The sequence below is a fragment of the Borostomias antarcticus genome (genome assembly GCF_949987555.1).
Source record: "Borostomias antarcticus genome assembly, chromosome: 17".
NCBI lineage: Eukaryota > Metazoa > Chordata > Actinopteri > Stomiiformes > Stomiidae > Borostomias > Borostomias antarcticus.
In genome coordinates this window covers 1,374,215-1,394,480 of record NC_140250.1, presented here as the reverse complement: position 1 = coordinate 1,394,480, position 20,266 = coordinate 1,374,215, and the positions used below count along the sequence as shown (strand labels likewise).

The following is a 20,266-nucleotide window of genomic DNA, read 5'->3' as shown; positions in this document are numbered from 1 at the left end:
TTTCAACTGCCTCTATTCCACCGTGGACAGAACAAATCATCCTTCTCCCTGGTAGAAACGAAGGTTTTTCACAAAAATATGTTTGACATTCTCCTCATGATGTGTTTTTTCTGTGCCATTCTTGTGTCAAATAGGAATTCGTTTTGTCTTCCCCCGGTGACGGCCAGTCACATGCCCAGGGCGGGGCGGCTCATTCCGTTTACATTACACCGAATAGGCCTACGATTACACAATCAATCGGTACAACGTTCACACCGTGGACCGGCGGGCGTCGCTGGGCTATAAAACAGGGATTCACTGACGTTCACTTCCGGTCTCTTGATCTCCCCACCGCCGTGGACGAGGGGCGCGAGGCTGGGTTGATCACTACGTAATGCACGCAAGCTTATAAAAGTTTGCAGCCGGATTCCCCACGTTGCTATCTCTACGAATGAGGGCAAGAAACAATTTTTTATTATTATTATTAATAACATTATATATATATATATATATATATACATACATACACACACATATACATATATATATACACACACACACACACACACATATATATACATATATATATATACACACATATATATACATTTTTGTATATATATATATATACACATGTATATAAACAACGCTGTATTTGATCAGTCACAGACTATTTTCACTGCTCTTACCACTTGACCTACATTTAAAAAATCATGGGACTGAAAGGTTGTTATTATGTCACTTTTCCTCCTATTTAGAATTGTGATGAATTCCAGAACTTAGTGACACAATAAGAACACGTTATCCAATAGCACCCTCTGCTGATTACATAACTCATAGCAGAGAGGCTGGTGAAGTACAGTACACCACTAGAATGAATGACATGACGAATTAGAATAGTGTGGCTTTATTTATTTGTTTATGTATTTATTTGGAGAAGGAGCTTTGCTTAGATCAGCACTATATCAGCAGTCCAGTTTAATGGAAGTCCTCTGCCCCCTCCCTCCCCCCCAACACCCATGGTGACCAGAAATGGTCACAGGCTGTAACTTTCTCCTCCTTCAGAAAAATAATCACATTCTGCACCCATCGAGGGATCCAGACAGCGAGTGTGTCAGTGAAAGTGTGTAAGTACGATACACGTTCCCGTCGAGCCCGTAGAATAGTCGAGAGTATACGGAGTACACCCACTTCTTCATCCATAGACACACAGTACACCCACCGCTGAGGTAAAAACGGAACAATTTCAGAGTATCCGCTGTTACAGTCAGATACACTGAATACGGCGCCGTGTTCTGGGTGTGTCGGGTCAGTCCATCCCCTCCACGCGGTCGTAGAAGCCCGTCTCCCTGCGGTGCTTCAGGACGGGCATGTTCCTCCTGGTGTCCCTCAGCTTCTCCAGGTCCACCTCCACCAGGACCATGCCCGTGCTGTCCCCTCCGCAGTCCCCCATCACCGCGCCCCAGGGGTCCACCGCCAGGGCGTGCCCGTACGACCAGCGCTTCTCGTGGTGCCGGCCCACCTGGGCGGCCGCCAGGACGAAGCACTGGCTCTCGATGGCCCGGGCGCGGAGTAGTACCTGGCGTGACAGAACGAGGGCGCTACAAGGGTGATACCGGCGAAGCTAGTTGCCTGGAACCAGGCCGTATAGTGTCGTAAGAGTTAGGTAGTGTTATGCAAGTTGTGTTAGAGTGCAGTAATAACAGATAACCATGGTGGTAAGCTTAGTCAAGACTGTGATGCCAGTAGATTTTTGTTTGAACTCTCACCTCCCAGTGCGCCGCCCCTGTGGCGACAGTGAACGCTGATGGGTAGGTCAGGATCTCTGCCCCCTGCCTCAGAAGAGCCTGCGACATCTCAGGGAATCGAAGGTCATAGCAGATGCCCAGTCCCACCTGAAACCCATGGGACAGAAGAACCCTAAAGCCCGCTGTCGGAATGGAGGTGACTGAGAGACAGATTCTGGAATACAAGGAGGGTTCCAAACATACAGATTCCATTTCTAATTCTATGGTTCTGGTTCTAATTCTATCATTCGCAGCAATGGAGTGGACGAATGAGATCTGACCTTGCCAATGGGCGTTTGAACAGGGGGCATGAGGGATGGTCCAGGTATCGTGAAAGTACTCTCTTTCAGGGACACGCCCCTTCCTGGCAGTTCCACATCAAACAGGTGGGACTTCCTGTACACTGAAATGACCTCACCTGTGGGAACAAGGAGGGTGCGTTAAGAGCGTGTGTGCATCTGTGCGTTTGTGTGTGTGTGTGTGTGTGTGTGATACCTTGATCGTTGATGATGATGTGACTGTTGTATATGCGTCTGTCGGTCTCCCATTGAGGCCCTCGCTCATGGAACCCCCCCAGCGACAGCCACAATCCCAGCTTCCTGGACAGAAGGAAACACAACAGGTTGGAATAGAAGCGTCTCAAAGCTGGTTGGCTGCTAGGATGATGGCCCGCCTACCCGGCCAGCCGCGTGTAGCGCGAGATGATGTCCCCCGTCAGACTCTCAGAAAGCGCCAACGTCTCGTCTCGACTGGAGCCGATGTAATCAAAGCCCTCGGGTAGAAAGACCATGCTGGCCCCGCCCTCCTTGGCCCCCTCCACCAGGCGTTTACAGGCGGAGAAGTTGGCCTCTTTGTCCGGGGTGGCTGTCACCTGGCAGACGGCTGCCACCGGAAGGGACGATGACATCCTGGAGAAAGAAGGAATGAGATGAGTTACAGTCTAATAAACTTAACTAAACTAAAGCAGGTGTCGAGGCCAGCCATGGTCCAGGTCGGGATACTATTCGCGGCTATACCCCGGTATACCGCCCTGCTATTGACTTTTTTTTACTCGGCCTCCATTACCGCATCTACAGACAATATTATTTTCTTTTCTTTCTAGACATTTTTCAAAAGACGAAAGCCTTTTCTCCAAGGTGGCTACAGTTGTAGCCCCGCACCGTTTATAAAAAAAAGCACTTTTTGCACTTAATATTAATAATAGCACATATCCACCAATAGCCTGGCTTCGTACCTCTGATCACGTGATCTCTCTCCACCAAGTGAGATCACGTGATTAGGGTCGCGAAGCCAGGCTAGTGGATACCATAATACTAATAGCTACAGTAAATATCGGTGGATATGTGATATTTAGGTGCAAAAATTTGCTTTTATAAGGCGGGGGGTACAACTGTAGCCACCTCGGAGAAAAGGCTTTCATCTTCCTAAAAAATGTCTAAACGTGGTGCAGTGAATACATTAACCATTTACTTTTGAGAATGTTGCACGTCTTAACAAGATTACATTTATGGGTAACTATTAAGCCTGAACTTGAATAACAACAGTCTATGTGCAGTCAGTCAATACCGAAAGCAGTCACCGTATTTGGCTGTGAAAGTTGCTGTGTTCAATGTCATGAGATCAATAGCCTACCTGTGATGGCCTCCGACGCAGCAGCTCAATCCCCAAACCAACTGAGAGCCCAGTTGTTTCACCTGACTTTTCAAAGTGCACCTGAGCATCGAGTCTGGTGTAGGCTACTCTCAAACCACCTCTTCCAAAACGTCCCAGACGAACACAATCGCACTTTTAAAGGTACCCAATGTAGTTTTTGACCACTAGTTTGCGCTCTAGAGCAAATTTGAGAAGGTGGTCCCCGAAAATCGCGTACTACGTCATTGCGTCAATACGCGGAGCACATCATAGTGACGTTTCACACATTTTTGTTGTTTTCAAAACATTAGCTAAATATCATTTTGCGAAGATATTAAAAGGTAGGCACGACATTCAAGTGATTCAACATGTTTATTAGACTACAAGGAACCATATAATCGAGGAAATCGAAAATAAACAAAGAACGGATTGTTTTGATTCACGTTTCGTTGGGTACCTTTAACTCTTGTCTTGGGACTGAATTCGAGGACGACGTCGAATTTAGCCTTTAGTTGATTTACATACTGTCAGAACATCTCTGTTTGACACAATTTCAATCTGCATACTGACGGGTTTTGCTCTCAGGCAATCACAGTAGCCAGCTCAAGGGTAGTAAACCTGGGCCCTCAGCCCCCCCACTGCGAGGAATACCCTTCCAAGATGGCGGCGAACAGTAGCAGCACGGGTAGCAAGCCCAGCAGCACCGGGGGAAAGCAGTCAGGGCCGTCGGCCGAACAGGTATCCTAAGTCCTCAATTCACAATCCTCCGTTTGCTTGTTTTTAATCCTCGTGTGTCCGTCCGATAATCCCAGATCACACATCGAGCTAACGAGCTAGGTGGCTAGCTGTCTGAGCTAGGTCGCCATTGCTGCTTCCTCACGACAAACGTGTCTGTTCATAATGATCGATTCTGACTCTATAGGCTCTATACCTCAGCCACTAGCACACAACCAAAAGCTTGCTAGCAGCCAGTATTCAATGTGTTATTGTGTGATATGATTGTCAGATTAGCATTTATTGCCAGTTGTAGATGGGCGGAGATGTGTTCTGTCTACGAGGGGTCGCACCCAGACGAGCTTCAAGAAAGAAAGGGCCAAGATGCTATTTTTGCCCCTGTCACGATGACGGTGGCCTGACTCAGCCATACAGTGTCTCCTCTCGTTCTAGTCTAACGTTTGATAACGATCACTCCTGAAATAGGTGTTTGCATTGTCTCTTTTTCCCTGTTTCACATAATTACAAATGATTGATTGCTAAGAGTTGGTTTATGCCAAGAGTGGAACATCAGATGTGTGTAGCAGTTTGATCAGTATTGTGTGTGTGTGTGTGTGCGTGTGTGTGTGTGTGTGTGCGCGTGTGTGCCTTTACAGGTCGTGTCTACCTTCCAGAGGATGCGACAGGAGCAACGCAGTCGGGCCTCCAAGGTTGCAGAGTTTGAGATGGACATTAACGAACACAGGTACCCACCGTGTCTCTGCTACGTTCCTCTCACTCTACTGATCTGGGCCTGGCCCCAAATCACCCTGCCACCATCACAGTCAGCCAACGACAGGACAGTTGGGCCTGTTAGTGTCACATTGCGTCCACCTGTCTGTCCTCTTCTGGTTTAAGGGTACAGTATGCGGTTTGCGATTTCCTGTTAGACTTCGGAATTATTTTTTGGGGGAAAGAATTTGAAAAAATGCACCCAACAAAATCCTCTCCCTTCAGCCCTCCCTCTAAAGCCACTCCTCCACACTGGGGGAAACAAATGTCATTCGCTAGTCAGGCAGGCAGGTAGGTTAACAGCAGGGGTGAAAATTAACTTTTTTGAGTCACCTGCCAAGGGGACTGTAGATGAAAAAATCTACCGGCCAAGTTTTTTTTTTCTTTTCAGATAGCCTTCCCAAATCTAGTCGCCAATTGGAAATTTGACCTGCATTTGGCCGGTGGCAGGTGTTCATTTTCAGCCCTGGTTAACAGGCAGGTGAGCCATCCAATCATTTCAGGTTGGCAACTCAAAATGATTGGACGCACTTATTACAGGTCCTGCGACTTCAACAGATTTATTTCATTTTAGTGTCAGAGTACTTTATTTATTTATTGATTGCTGCTGTCGGGATGTAATGAGAATTGCAAAAAATATAACAGTGCTTCAGAGCCAAACCGCCTACTGCACCTTTAAATAACAGGGAGGGGATGTGACCTTCGACCTCTAACTAACATCCTTCTCTCTGTCCCCAGCTTAGTCATCGACACCCTGAAAGACGTGGACCCATCCAGGAAGTGCTTCCGGCTGGTGGGAGGCGTGCTGGTGGAGAGGACCGTGAAGGAGGTTCTGCCCGCGTTGGAAAACAACAAGGAACAGGTGTGTGTGTGTGTGTGTGTGTGTGTGACATATGACAAGCATTCTATTTCCTGACAATGGAAATAGAATGTATTAACTGACCTTGTCATTCACATACATGCATTATGATTTCAGATCGCTTGTCGTCGATGTTGTTGACTATTAGTTGTTTTGTTGGTTTCATCTTTAGCTCTATTGAAAGCCCACAGAATCTCTGGGCTGGTCAGGTCACCTCAGTCATGTTAAGGACTTCCCTTCACATGAGTAACTCATCATTGGACCGTCTACAAATGGTCCAAAACGCAGCTGCAAGGCTGTTGACCCAAGTCCAAGAGGTCATGTCACATCACCCCAATCCTGGTTTCATTACACCGGCTCCCCATTAAGTTCAGGATTCATTTTGAGGTGTTCCTGATCACTTTCAGAGCCCAGCATGGTCAGGCACCTGCATACATCTGTGACCTGCTCCATCCCTGCATCACGAGCAGGTCACTCAGGTCGTCTGACCAGGGTTTATTGACTATTCCACGCTCAAGGTTTAAAACTAAAGGTGACCGAGCCTTTGGAGCAGTGGCCCCCAAGCTGTGGAACGCTCTTCTGCTGGACTTAAGAACTGTGGTCTCTGTTGACGCCTTCAAAAGGCAGCTAAAGACTCACCTGCTCAGACAGGCTTTTACCTGGCTCTATGTTTATATGGCATCTGTTTTACCTGGCTCTATGTTTATATGTCATCTGTTTTACCTGGCTCTATGTTTATATGTCATCTGTTTACCTAGCTCTATGTTTATATGGCATCTGTTTTACCTGGCTCTATGTTTATATGGCATCTGTTTTACCTGGCTCTATGTTTATATGGCATCTGTTTTACCTGGCTCTATGTTTATATGTCATCTGTTTTACCTGGCTCTATGTTTATATGTCATCTGTTTTACCTGGCTCTATGTTTATATGTCATCTGTTTTACCTGGCTCTATGTTTATATGGCATCTGTTTTACCTGGCTCTATGTTTATATGACATCTGTTTTACCTGGCTCTATGTTTATATGGCATCTGTTTTACCTGGCTCTATGTTTATATGGCATCTGTTTGTTTTGTTGTTGTTGTTGTTTTTTAATTGCTTTTATTACGTTGTAAAGCACTTTGTGACCCTGGCCTGTGAAAGGTGCTCTAGAAATGAAATGTACTTACTTATTTACTTCTGTACTTACTTACTTACGTACTTGCTAATGTACTTCCTTCCTTCTGCCCTCTCTGTCCCGTCTCTCTCAGATCTCCAAGATAGTCGAGGCGCTCAACACACAGATGCAGACGAAAGGCCGGGAGCTCACAGAGTACCGGGAACGTTACAACATCCGATTGGTGGGAGAGGGCGAGGAGCAGGGCAAGTCGTCGGCGTCGTCCAATAGGGAGAGTGAAGGGGGCGGGCCTAAAGGCGGCACCGGCGTTCTAGTTTCATAGCTTTAGCAGGTAGTGGCGTTTAGTGGTAGGTAGGGAATTTGCGCAGGATGCCACCTAGTGACTTCAGCATGGATCCTAGATGGCATTTTAAAGGGGAGGTTTTACATTTGAGTGTCTTGCATGAATGAGAGATGGCATGGCTAACACGGCGGATGACCTATGACCTATGCAGAATCAGATTTTTCAGAATATTGAATCTAGATTCAAAATGACTTGTTCACAAATAGTTTAAATAAACCCTAAGGCTTTCACTGCTTCACATGTTAAATGATGAAAAAGCAAATGCTTATATTGTATCAACTGTACGCTGATAAACATAGAAACTTGTTTTGACTGTGAACTTGTTTCATTTTATCTTTAATGTTCATGTACTCTTCTCCATCAAAACACGCAGATATGAATGTGGGAATGACTGGGTTGTAGTGCATCATTATAGCAGCTTTGTTTTTCTGAGGCCTTATGGTTCCATTTCGATTGAAACACATTGTCAAAGTCTTAAAGCAACACAGGATTACTTGTCTGGATCCATTGTTCTGAAATCTGTCCTGTGGCCTGTAGGATAGCGTCTGCAAAATGCCCCCTAGGATCTGAGATGCACTGTCCACAACGTTCTTGTAGTTGAGTGTCGGGAAAAAAGGTTTTGTTTTTGTTAATATTTGAATTAAACAACACTGCAAAATTGGGCTGTTTGTTTTGTTTCTCTACAGTGCACTTAAGTAAACTAATAAAAGTGTGCTTCACTATCGTATTGGTTACAAGGATCTCTGCTCTGCTTTTGTTATCAAGTCGCATCTTTATAGTATTGTGTGTGTGTGTGTGTGGGGGGGGGGGGCATCCAATTATGTATGTGTTAGAGTTGGCACAGTTATCACAGGAAAGACAAGCACAGACAACACTAGAAATGATTACTGCTTGAGTACTACCTATCCCAAGATTTATTGGAGATTAAAGTTAATGGTATTAATATGTAGAGTACTTCTGATGGCTCATTATTCCATAGTCACCAGTCAAACTTCTTTTGAAGACCACCCTGCCTGTAATCCCAGATTACAATCTGATTTGTAATCTGGGATCTGTGTAGAACCGTAGTGCTCTATTTAACCGCCAGGTGGCAGTACAAACTCACTTTACATTAGTAGATTTCTGCCTTCTCCTCATGATTGCTATGAGGTACATCGACCATGATTTGCGTCACATTATGGTTTGTTAAGAGAAACAGTGTGTGAGCTCGAGAGATCAGGATGGTCTCACGAGGCTACAGTACTTGGAAGTGACTAGAATGAAAAGATGTGTCGACGAGGATGGGATTCGAACCCACGCGTGCAGAGCACAATGGATTAGCAGTCCATCGCCTTAACCACTCGGCCACCTCGTCTTATGAGCTATCACCACTGCACGAATTCCTCTATGTACCTCTTAGTAATGAGAGCACAACGTATGGACATATTTAATCTGATTATTTATTGATTTCAACGAATAGCTGTTACAGCTGCAAGCTTCTAACGCTTAACGCAAATACATGCATTGCGCAGCTTTTCATGTTGGACGGTTGGATCTAAATCGAGTGTGCCCTTCTAGAAGGTGCAATACGGTAAAAATCAAAAGCACATCGACATGCGCCGCCACAGCCAGCAGGGGATCTTGTTTTGATATGGACGAATTCTGACCGAAACCAGCACATGAATAACAATATGAAGGAGGCTCGCACAACTATCTTTCTATCGATAGTCCTCTCGAACCTAGTGGCAGCGTTGCCGCTTCTACACTGCAATGCACGAAGCCAATTCCAACAGGTCTCTGCACGGTCCCTCCCAGCGTGTTAGCCTAGCTAGGCTAGCCACCTAGCACCAAATATATCAGAGCAACCGCTCCAGTATTTTGACTTGCTGAGTAAGGTCTGCATGTAACGTTACTGATCGGGGATGCATTTCTCTAAGAAATGTTCGGTGTTCAAAGTAGTGCTCGGTGCTCTGCTGATAGTAGCGCTGCTGCAGCTGATCTACCTGTCGTTCCTGTCCAAGCTGCACGGGAAGCAGCAGCGATACCGTTACTTTGAACTTTTCGGGGGTTCTGGCAAGAGAAATGGCCACCCGGAGAAGAATTCAAGGAAGGAGCATTTCAGGTACTCGCTGTCATTGGGGGGCATCTTCGACAGCAGCGGACAGTATCGCGTGTACAGGAACTTGATCAAGAGCGATTATTCGACTAATCACAAACCAGGTGCGGACCCTAGCTCGAACCTGTTGGCACTGGCGTCGCACACGACTATCAACAACTTACATCATCTGGATTCTCTTGTGGAGCGCTGGCAAAACCCTCTGTCCGTGGCCATATTCGCACAAGGCCAGGATGTTAAGTTCGCCACAGCCCTGGTCTACGCCCTTAGCACGTTCTGCCCTCAGATCCAGTCCCTGGTGGACTTCCACTTGGTGTGTCACTCTGGGGAGATGGCCAGCTTCCCCGAGCAGGACCTGGAGCACTTCCTGGGGCTGGAGGACTGCGCGGGGGTCTTCGCCCGACTGGAGACCCACAGGGACAACTACAAGAACTACGCCATCGGCGGCAACGTCTCCTACCCCAACAACCTCCTCCGGAACGTGGCCCGCGGGGGCACGGATGCCTCCTACATCCTGGTCATCGACATCGACATGGTGCCGAGCGCCGACCTCCACCGGCAGTTCCTCGCCCTGGCGATGGAGCGCGAGCCCGCGACGGACGAGGTGTTCGTGCTGCCCGCCTTCGAGATCCGGCACACCCGCAAGATGCCCGGCACCAAGTCAGAGCTGGTCCAGCTCTACCAGGTGGGCGAGGTGCGGCCGTTCTACGAGGAGCTGTGCCCGCGGTGCCAGGCCCCCACCAACTACTCCCAGTGGGTGAACCGCCACGCCCGGGGCTTGGGGCCCCTGGAGGTGGCCTACACGCTCAGCTGGACCGACCCGTGGGAGCCCTTCTACATCGGGCCCCGCACCGTTCCGCTGTACGACGAGATGTTCAGGCAGTACGGCTTCAACCGCATCAGCCAGGTAAAGAAAAACACACACACACACACACACACACACTTCTACCAGGCCTTTGGCCTGTAATTAGTTAGGTAATTAGTCCGCCACTTAGTTAGTTAGGTAATTAGTCAGTTAGTTAGGTAATTAGTCAGTTAGTTAGTTAGGTAATTAGTCAGTTAGTTAGTTAGGTAATTAGTCAGTTAGTTAGTTAGGTTATTAGTCAGTTAGTTAGGTAATTAGTCAGTTAGTTAGTTAGGTAATTCGTCAGTTAGTTAGTTAGGTAATTAGTCAGTTAGTTAGTTAGGTTATTAGTCAGTTAGTTAGGTAATTAGTCAGTTAGTTAGTTAGGTAATTCGTCAGTTAGTTAGTTAGGTAATTAGTCAGTTAGTTAGTTAGGTAATTCGTCAGCCAGCCAGGAGATACCAGAAGCTCACAAGCGTCTCTCTACGGTTGCAACACAAACGGTAACACTCAACAGTCTCTTAAGGGGCCCGAAACTGTGCGTACGGTGAAACGTATGTAGGTTCTCATGTAACTCACCCTGTCTCCCCCTTCTCCCCCTCCCAGGCCTGCGAGCTTCACGTGGCGGGATACCGCTTCTCGGTCCTCAGCTCGGCGTTCCTGGTCCACCGGGGCTTCAAGGTCCACGGGGAGTTCCACTCCAGGAAGGACGAGGAGAACAGACAGAACCGCCTGCTGTTCCGGAGCTTCAAGGAGGGGCTGAAGAACAAGTACCCGTCGTCGCTGCGACGATGCTGAAGGGAGGGGGGGGGGGGGGGTGGAGAGGGGGGGAGGCGGGGTGGAACACAGCCCCTCCCTCCTCCGCCTCTCTGGAGGTCCTGAGTTCAGGCCCGGTGCTGTTTCAATCATATAAAGACTACAGAACGTTTGTCGTTGTTGTCACATTGTTATCACTCACGCTGTCACACACACATCTACCACTAGATGGCAGCAGACCCACGTTAATAAATGTCTGTAGGATTTTGAGCATGTTTTCCCTCTCTTATCCCACTCCTCACTATAGAATTGATTTGCAGTCGAGTGTAACTGTGATCCCATTCTGTAGAAGTCCAATCCCTTTTCAGCGCTGTTAATTTGAACACCTTTTGTCATTTTATGACGGCTGAAGACATTCTTGACAGGAGAGAAGAAAGCTCTGAGGATGACACTAAACAAACATGGTTTTCCTTCTACTGATGTTATTTTTATTTAGAGATTCGGGTAACACTAACAAATACAAGTATGAAAGAAATATAAGCAAGCATACAGTATAAGCTGTCCTTTCTTTGCCACTCTGTTGAAAGCTTGTGTATTCTGGTTAAGAGGATAGTGGTTAGTATGATTCTGGTCATGTGCGATAAAACTGGAAAAAGTTAGTACAATATCTGCAGGTATGACATAAGATATTACTCGGAAATGACTTCTTTTTTTTTTTTCGTTACTACTGATGTCTATTGAATGGGAATGCACATTTATTTATAAAGGTTTACATTTTGTTTACAATTGACTATTGTTTTGCTATTTGTGTTTGCTAAGTGTGAAATGGCACAGGCGTCATTCAACATGTGTTGTGTTTTTTGCATACAGACTGATGAAGTGATGGTGTTATTTATCCTGTATTGGTAGTATTCTGTCAAAATAAACCCAGGAGACTGACTAGCATTAGAACATTAACACTGTGGAAACAGACAGACTTACGTTGTTCTCCGACCACTGATGTATATTGTTTTTATTTTTTATTTTGGAGTGAAATTAATTATGAGTGTCCATTATTAGTAGGCCTAATCATAGTGTGATAGTGTATCATTTTGTGATATTTCAAAAGTTATTTCTTGATTTGAGAAGGCGGAACTATTTATGATTTCAGTTTTTAAAACCTATCAAATGCTTGATTGATTTGTAGGCTGTGTCTGGGTTCCTAGTAAAACGAGTCAAACTAAACTCTTGTTTTTTCATCACTGCCCTTCAGTTTCATAATCTCATCATGGCTGTTCTGTTACTAAAACAGGCTCTGGAGCTTTGGGTTGTTCTTGCCTCTCTCAGTCCAGTAAAGGGCAGGAAGGCAAAGAATCCGGTGTTTCTGACCGGGGGGGCATCCTTACTGTAATCATGAATTGACTGATTTAACGAAGGGGATTCTGCTCCACATCTCATATTCAATTAAGCCTCAGTCCTTGAGCCTGATACAGAATCAGTTGTTAATATTTGGGGGGAGGTGGAAAGAGGGGGTATAAATGCAGTTCGCATCAAGGTGTGTGTGAGTGACCGATACAGACAGGATTATCGCATAAACACGTAAGATGTGTCCGTCGTTTAACGACGTCCCGCCCAAAGCCGTTAAGAGTGTGACACCTGGTGTCCAGGGCGATTCAGCCGCCATCCGATTAAAAGCTCCCGTTGTGTAATGAAGATCGGTATTGAAGTAAACTCCAGGGCGCCTGCTGGTTTCATCTGCCATGTGATCGGGCTAAAGGTGGGTTTAGAGGTGTCAGACGCACACTGTCCACACAGAGAAGCAGGGACGGAGATCTGGATAGGACATCTCAGAAAACAGCGTTTCATAAATGAACGGTACCGACGAGGATTTTCAGTTAGGGTTGTTGTTTCGTAAGGGATGGGCACAAAAATGAGCTCTCTTCATCCTCCTAACACTCCTCTCCTCCTCATCCCACTCTTCCTCCTCACCCTTCTCAACATCGTCTCCTCCTCCACTTCTCTCCTCCTCATCAGTGAACCCCCATCCCCCCCCATCCTCTTCTACTCCTCTTGGGGGCGCCCCCCAACCCCCCCGCTCCAGGGTGTTAGGATGGCAGACGGCCAGGGGGCGGGCGTGGATAAGAAGGGGGCATTAAGCAGGTTTGGTGAGGTTTATCACAGCGGCTTTGGGGGAGCGCGGCTTATTTGGGTCAGAGAGCTTTACGACACAAGCAATTAGCGCTGTCCTGCCCAGCGTGCGCTGGCCAGAGGCCTCTCTCCGCGTAGATTAGCCGCACGCTAACTAAAGAGGAGGAGGAGGAGGGGGGGGGGTTATGGACGCAGGGTGGAATCTCCGCGGGGCGCGTCGAGCAGACCGGCGGGAGGCGGAGATCCGAGTCCTCTCCTCCTCTTCTGGGCGGCCCCGTTTCGCGGGTCGCGTCCTGGGTGAGGATCGGAGGAGGCGGTGACCCGAAATCGATGGCAGGGGGGGGGGGGGGCGGCGGGGGCATCAGTTGAATGAGCCGCTCACCTACCGTAGCACGCTAAACTGCAGTCTAAATGACCTGGCGCAATTAGGAGCCGGTTGTATGCTATACACAGTCACGGCCTCCTGTGGTGAGGCCCTTTTACAAACCACTTGGCTGGAAGGGCCGATACAACCAGCCCCGCTTGGCTTTGTGCCTGATTAGGCACCAAAGGTTTTAGGAACGGCAGCCGATGAGCTCACTAGTGACTCGGATCCCCCAGGACGAGCGCTCTCACGAAGCAACACGTCACCAGTGACTCGGATCCCCCAGGACGAGCGCTCTCACGAAGCAACGCGTCACCAGTGACTCGGATCCCCCAGGACGAGCGCTCTCACGAAGCAACGCGTCTAATTGTCCTAAGCCTTGTACTGTAAGCTGTTTTGTTCTGGAAGTTAGCGCAGATCTTCTGTTGCTGCTCCCGTGCTGTGGGGGTCTTCGTGAAGCCCCCGTGGTTCTAAAACTGAATGTTTCGACGATAGTTTAGTCAGGATTTAACTCTTGGGGTCGCTGCACAACACTTTAAAGGGGGCCAGTCATGAAAAACGACGGCAAGTTCATTACAACAACTACTTCCTGTGTGTTGGGGCGTTGGGAGTTAAGTAAGGCGCGCTGGCGAGTCAAAGGTGAGCTGAGGTGTGTTTACATCTCTCCCGGACGGTCAGCGACACGGGGGTCGTCCCCGGGGCCCACGCCGGCGCCCGCCCCACACGGACACGCCCCGTTTCGCTTAAACGAGCGACGGCTTAGAGGTCGTCGACTTTGGGAACTCCCCGTGCGATTATACGGGGGGGGAGCCGGGCACGCATAACGCTCTGCCGGTAAACCCGGGGCCTCAGGTCACCTGCGGTTTAAATGTGTCCGGCTAACGCTGCCGGCCTATCAGGGCTGAGGGGCGGGTCTGAGGGGACGTGATGACTCCGCCCCCGGGGGAAGGTGATCAGGCCCGAGGGAGGATGATGGAGGTAATCTCTCTCTCTCTCTCTCTCTCTCTCTCTCTCTCTCTCTCTCTCTCTCAACGAGCCGAGCCCACACCGTCACGCCAAGCCATCGGGACACACACACGGACACACACACACACACACGGACACACACACACAACGTGCACGCTTGAATACGTCCACGTTCACACACAGTAGAGCCGCATGCACGCACACACTCGTACTAACTGCACTGTACGATATACACACACACACACACACACACACACACACACACACACACACACACACACTCATACTATACTGTACAATACACACACACTGCTGGAGCCCCAGTGAGCCAAGTCTGCCCCCATCAATGCACTGAATCAAGTCCATACTGACACACTCTGGTCTCTCTCTCAGATCAGGACACACTCTGGTCTCTCTCTCAGATCAGGACACACTCTGGTCTCTCTCAGATCAGGACACACTCTGGTCTCTCTCTCAGATCAGGACACACTCTGGTCTCTCTCTCAGATCAGGACACACTCTGGTCTCTCTCAGATCAGGACACACTCTGGTCTCTCTCTCAGATCAGGACACACTCTGGTCTCTCTCTCAGATCAGGACACACTCTGGTCTCTCTCAGATCAGGACACACTCTGGTCTCTCAGATCAGGACACACTCTGGTCTCTCTCAGTTCAGGACACACTCTGGTCTCTCTCAGATCAGGACACACTCTGGTCTCTCTCTCAGATCAGGACACACTCTGGTCTCTCTCTCAGATCAGGACACACTCTGGTCTCTCTCAGATCAGGACACACTCTGGTCTCTCTCTCAGATCAGGACACACTCTGGTCTCTCTCTCAGATCAGGACACACTCTGGTCTCTCTCAGATCAGGACACACTCTGGTCTCTCTCTCAGATCAGGACACACTCTGGTCTCTCTCTCAGATCAGGACACACTCTGGTCTCTCTCAGATCAGGACACACTCTGGTCTCTCAGATCAGGACACACTCTGGTCTCTCAGTTCAGGACACACTCTGGTCTCTCTCAGATCAGGACACACTCTGGTCTCTCTCTCAGATCAGGACACACTCTGGTCTCTCTCAGATCAGGACACACTCTGGTCTCTCTCAGATCAGGACACACTCTGGTCTCTCTCAGATCAGGACACACTCTGGTCTCTCTCAGATCAGGACACACTCTGGTCTCTCTCAGATCAGGACACACTCTGGTCTCTCTCTCAGATCAGGACACACTCTGGTCTCTCTCAGATCAGGACACACTCTGGTCTCCCTCAGATCAGGACACACTCTGGTCTCTCTCAGATCAGGACACACTCTGGTCTCTCTCAGATCAGGACACACTCTGGTCTCTCTCTCAGATCAGGACACACTCTGGTCTCTCTCTCAGATCAGGACACACTCTGGTCTCTCTCAGATCAGGACACACTCTGGTCTCTCTCAGATCAGGACACACTCTGGTCTCTCTCAGATCAGGACACACTCTGGTCTCTCTCTCAGATCAGGACACACTCTGGTCTCTCTCAGATCAGGACACACTCTGGTCTCTCTCTCAGATCAGGACACACTCTGGTCTCTCTCAGATCAGGACACACTCTGGTCTCTCTCAGATCAGGACACACTCTGGTCTCTCTCAGATCAGGACACACTCTGGTCTCTCTCAGATCAGGACACACTCTGGTCTCTCTCTCAGATCAGGACACACTCTGGTCTCTCTCTCAGATCAGGACACACTCTGGTCTCTCTCTCAGATCAGGACACACTCTGGTCTCTCTCAGATCAGGACACACTCTGGTCTCTCTCTCAGATCAGGACACACTCTGGTCTCTCTCTCAGATCAGGACACACTCTGGTCTCTCTCAGATCAGGACACACTCTGGTCTCTCAGATCAGGACACACTCTGGTCTCCCTCAGATCAGGACACACTCTGGTCTCTCTCAGATCAGGACACACTCTGGTCTCTCTCTCAGATCAGGACACACTCTGGTCTCTCTCAGATCAGGACACACTCTGGACTCTCTCAGATCAGGACAACCTCTGGTCTCTCTCAGATCAGGACACACTCTGGTCTCTCTCTCAGATCAGGACACACTCTGGTCTCTCTCAGATCAGGACACACTCTGGACTCTCAGATCAGGACACACTCTGGTCTCTCTCTCAGATCAGGACACACTCTGGTCTCTCTCAGATCAGGACACACTCTGGTCTCTCAGATCAGGACACACTCTGGTCTCCCTCAGATCAGGACACACTCTGGTCTCTCTCAGATCAGGACACACTCTGGTCTCTCTCTCAGATCAGGACACACTCTGGACTCTCTCAGATCAGGACAACCTCTGGTCTCTCTCAGATCAGGACACACTCTGGTCTCTCTCTCAGATCAGGACACACTCTGGTCTCTCTCAGATCAGGACACACTCTGGTCTCCCTCAGATCAGGACACACTCTGGTCTCTCTCTCAGATTAGGACACACTCTGGTCTCTCTCTCAGATCAGGACACACTCTGGACTCCCTCTCAGATTAGGACACACTCTGGTCTCTCTCTCAGATCAGGACACACTCTGGTCTCTCTCTCAGATCAGGACAAACTCTGGTCTCTCTCAGATCAGGACACACTCTGGTCTCTCAGATCAGGACACACTCTGGTCTCTCAGATCAGGACACACTCTGGTCTCTCTCAGATCAGGACACACTCTGGTCTCTCTCAGATCAGGACACACTCTGGTCTCTCTCTCAGATCAGGACACACTCTGGTCTCTCTCAGATCAGGACACACTCTGGACTCTCTCAGATCAGGACACACTCTGGTCTCTCTCAGATCAGGACACACTCTGGTCTCTCTCTCAGATCAGGACACACTCTGGTCTCTCTCAGATCAGGACACACTCTGGTCTCTCTCAGATCAGGACACACTCTGGTCTCTCTCAGATCAGGACACACTCTGGTCTCTCAGATCAGGACACACTCTGGTCTCTCTCAGATCAGGACACACTCTGGTCTCTCTCTCAGATCAGGACACACTCTGGTCTCTCTCTCAGATCAGGACACACTCTGGTCTCTCTCTCAGATCAGGACACACTCTGGTCTCTCTCAGATCAGGACACACTCTGGTCTCTCTCTCAGATCAGGACACACTCTGGACTCTCAGATCACCTCAAGGATTGCCAGAGAAATGTTGACGCATTAGGCTGCATTGAAGCTGGGTCAATTATCGATCGCTTGAAATGATTTGAGGTGCGTTTGATTTCCTCTCAGAGTTGGTTGTTTCGCTATCGTTCCATAGGTGTTACCGTCCCGGGTGATCTAAAACAAGTGCACCCGAGGTGTATCTCTTTAGGTCCGGCGGCGTCCACCTCGGGGGTCACGGTGCAGGGTGACAGATGACCGGGGCGTGTCAGAAGGGCGGGTCAGGAGCAGAGGATCAGAGGGGGGGGGTTAAGTCACCGAGGCTGGAATTAATGGGCCTTGAAGTATCAGGTGAGGATAAGTTCTTCCTGTAAGCCCTTTAGTAACCCTAAACAACGCCAGGGACACCTGTTATATCATGGAATGGCAGGGAGTTGGCGTGAGAATGGGATTTTTTAATAGATTACAGTCAAAGCCGACGCTAACCCTGTCAAGATGGAAAGCTTGAACATGTGTGGAGACTAAGCAGTGGTAAAAATACTGAGGATCCTCACACACCGTTTCCTCCTGAAGAACAGCTTAAATCAATACGAGGGTCATCAAAACTGATCACGGTTTAGTCTGAGACTTAGCAATCTAGTCGATGGACATACGTAACGTGAATAGATCCGATTTGAAACACTTAAGAAAATGAAGTTTCGAAGTTCAAAGTTTCTTAACCTCAGGGAAGAAGAAAGGAAGAGAATGTGCTCTTATTGACCCCTGACCTCCAGGGTTTACAGTGTACACATCACACATGATCTTTATGGTTTACAGTCTGAGTCAATCTCAGTCTGTCCTTGTGTCCAGTGAGCTAAGATGCCAGCGGGCTGACACCCCAAAGATGGCCGCCCCAACGTCTGCTCCTGCTGCTTGTTAGTTGGTGGAGATGAAACCGTGTGCAGGGGGGGGGCCTTGGCCCCTGCCCCGTGGCAAACAAACAAACAAATAAACAAACAAACACAACACAACGTGAGTTGATGACAGGTCTGTTTGTAACAGCAGAGCTTCGATTTGAACTGGACAGTCAGTGGGGGCTGGTGTAAGCTGATCTTCGAGAAGACATGATGATTATGATCTCTCTTTATGAGTGTGTGTGTGTGTGTGTGTGTGTGTGTGTGTGTGTGTGTGTGTGTGTGTGTGCTCACATGTGTGGGTGTGGTTGTGGGTAAGGTTTAACAAGCATAGCTCTTTTGTTAACTGACGCTGAAGAGAACATCTTGTTAGATATAATCTCTGTTCAGCTTCTGACTCCCGAGTGGAGCGGCAGTCCTGTCACATGACCTGGCTGTCCTGTCACATGACCTGGCAGGCCTGTCACATGACCTGGCAGGCCTGTCACATGACCTGGCTGTCCTGTCACATGACCTGGCTGTCATCAGTTTAATGGTGGAAGGGATTTTCAGTCCTCTCAGGAAATGGGAGAAATGTTCGGTAACTTGTAGTAAGCTCAGTAGTAAGACTTGTGTGTGTGTGTGTGTGTGTGTGTGTGTGTGTGTCGATAGTGTAGTTAATGGTAAAACAAGGCTACTGTAACACTGTTAACTTCAAACAAGACTACATTCTTATTCACGTTTGGACTAAAAACACAAAAAAACACACCACTGCTAAATTAATAAACATAACTGAATTAATGTATAAATTATAAAAAGTTGCCTCTTCACTCCACTCTTGTAAATACATAGAAATTATGTACTGATCTATATTTAAATAAAAAAAATAGTCCTCCCCTTATTCATAGGACTGATAAAAGTAAAAAGCACATGGGTGTTTTATTGTATTAGGATTATGACAAGACTGCAATTCCAACTGTGAAATCCAATATCAATATTTGCCAGCTCTTGAGAGCTGCAACATTTCCCAGAATCCCCTGTGCTTGTTCTGCGCTGTCTGTGTTGAGAGAAGAGACTTCTGCTCCTCCTCTCTCCTCCTCTCTCCTCTCTGCGCCGGGAGGGGAAGTGACCATGTCGTTTGTCTGGTGAATGCCCTCCAGCATGCGCTGTGACTTAAACCTATAATACAGGAGCCTGTGTGTGTGTGTGTGTGTGTGTGTGTGTGTGTGTGTGTGTGTGTGTGTGTGTGTGTGTGTGTAGGGGGGACAGGGAACGAGACCCGTCTGACTGGAGAGTGCTATTGAGCTGCAAACGAGTTTGTAATTAGCCCACCTAAACATTTGCCTGGAGGGAATGTGTGTGTGTGAATGTGTGTGTGTGTGCGTGTGTGTGCGTGTGTGTGTGTGTGCGTGTGTGTGTGTGCGTGTGTTTTGACCAGGTTCTCTTTGGCAATAGCGGTAGGCTGGTGATAAGGAGATAATACTAATTAGCTCTCCTCCCAATTGCTTGTTGATTGTGAGTGTGTGGATTTAAACAGAGAGGTAATACCCCTTCCCCATAGCATACCCCCCCCACACACACACACACACAAACACAACACACACACACACACACACACACACACACACACTCACACACAAACAGCCCCCCCTCCCTCGCTTTGGCAAAATCAACAGCTCATTTTTAAGCAGAAGCTTCTGTTTAAGCCTCTATTTAATTATGCCAAGTGGGGTTCCACTCTACTCAGGAGAGAGGAGAGAGGAGGTGGGGGTAGAGGAGGAGGGGGTAGAGGAGAATAGAGGAGGTGGGGGTAGAGGAGGAGGGGGTAGAGGAGAATAGAGGAGGTGGGGTAGAGGAGGTGGGGTAGAGGAGGAGAGAGGAGGTGGGGGTAGAGGAGGAGGGGGTAGAGGA

At 48.4% G+C, this 20,266-nt stretch overlaps 3 protein-coding genes across 3 annotated transcripts; 2 read left to right on the top strand and 1 right to left on the bottom strand.

Annotated features, from left to right (window-relative positions):
• Positions 1-1,011: 1,011 nt before the first annotated feature.
• Positions 1,012-3,558, bottom strand: nit1 (nitrilase 1). Its single transcript, XM_084452144.1, has 6 exons — positions 3,399-3,558; positions 2,444-2,674; positions 2,262-2,365; positions 2,048-2,184; positions 1,749-1,874; positions 1,012-1,558 (listed from the first exon to the last, which is right to left on the bottom strand). The coding sequence occupies exons 1-6, from the start codon at positions 3,485-3,487 to the stop codon at positions 1,289-1,291; spliced, it is 957 nt and encodes a 318-aa protein (XP_084308270.1). The 5' UTR covers positions 3,488-3,558; the 3' UTR covers positions 1,012-1,288.
• A 488-nt stretch (positions 3,559-4,046) lies between these two features.
• Positions 4,047-7,866, top strand: pfdn2 (prefoldin subunit 2). Its single transcript, XM_084452145.1, has 4 exons — positions 4,047-4,136; positions 4,769-4,857; positions 5,622-5,745; positions 6,995-7,866. Exons 1-4 carry the CDS (start codon positions 4,059-4,061, stop codon positions 7,181-7,183), a joined length of 480 nt encoding a protein of 159 aa, XP_084308271.1. The 5' UTR covers positions 4,047-4,058; the 3' UTR covers positions 7,184-7,866.
• A 1,237-nt stretch (positions 7,867-9,103) lies between these two features.
• b4gat1 (beta-1,4-glucuronyltransferase 1) lies at positions 9,104-10,941 on the top strand (the record flags this gene model as incomplete). The annotated part of the gene is made up of 2 exons (XM_084452142.1): positions 9,104-10,206; positions 10,750-10,941. Exons 1-2 carry the CDS (start codon positions 9,106-9,108, stop codon positions 10,939-10,941), a joined length of 1,293 nt encoding a protein of 430 aa, XP_084308268.1. The 5' UTR covers positions 9,104-9,105.
• Positions 10,942-20,266: the final 9,325 nt, after the last annotated feature.

Coding starts and splice junctions, on each gene's coding strand:
- nit1 (XM_084452144.1), bottom strand. CDS start 3,487: ATGCTCAGGTGCACTTTGAAAAGTCAGGTGAAACAACTGGGCTCTCAG. Junction 2,675..3,398: donor TGCGTCGGAGGCCATCACAG/GTAGGCTATTGA, acceptor TTCTTTCTCCAG/GATGTCATCGTCCCTTCCGG. Junction 1,559..1,748: donor CAGGGGCGGCGCACTGGGAG/GTGAGAGTTCAA, acceptor CTGTCACGCCAG/GTACTACTCCGCGCCCGGGC.
- pfdn2 (XM_084452145.1), top strand. CDS start 4,059: ATGGCGGCGAACAGTAGCAGCACGGGTAGCAAGCCCAGCAGCACCGGG. Junction 4,137..4,768: donor CAGGGCCGTCGGCCGAACAG/GTATCCTAAGTC, acceptor GTGCCTTTACAG/GTCGTGTCTACCTTCCAGAG. Junction 5,746..6,994: donor TGGAAAACAACAAGGAACAG/GTGTGTGTGTGT, acceptor CGTCTCTCTCAG/ATCTCCAAGATAGTCGAGGC.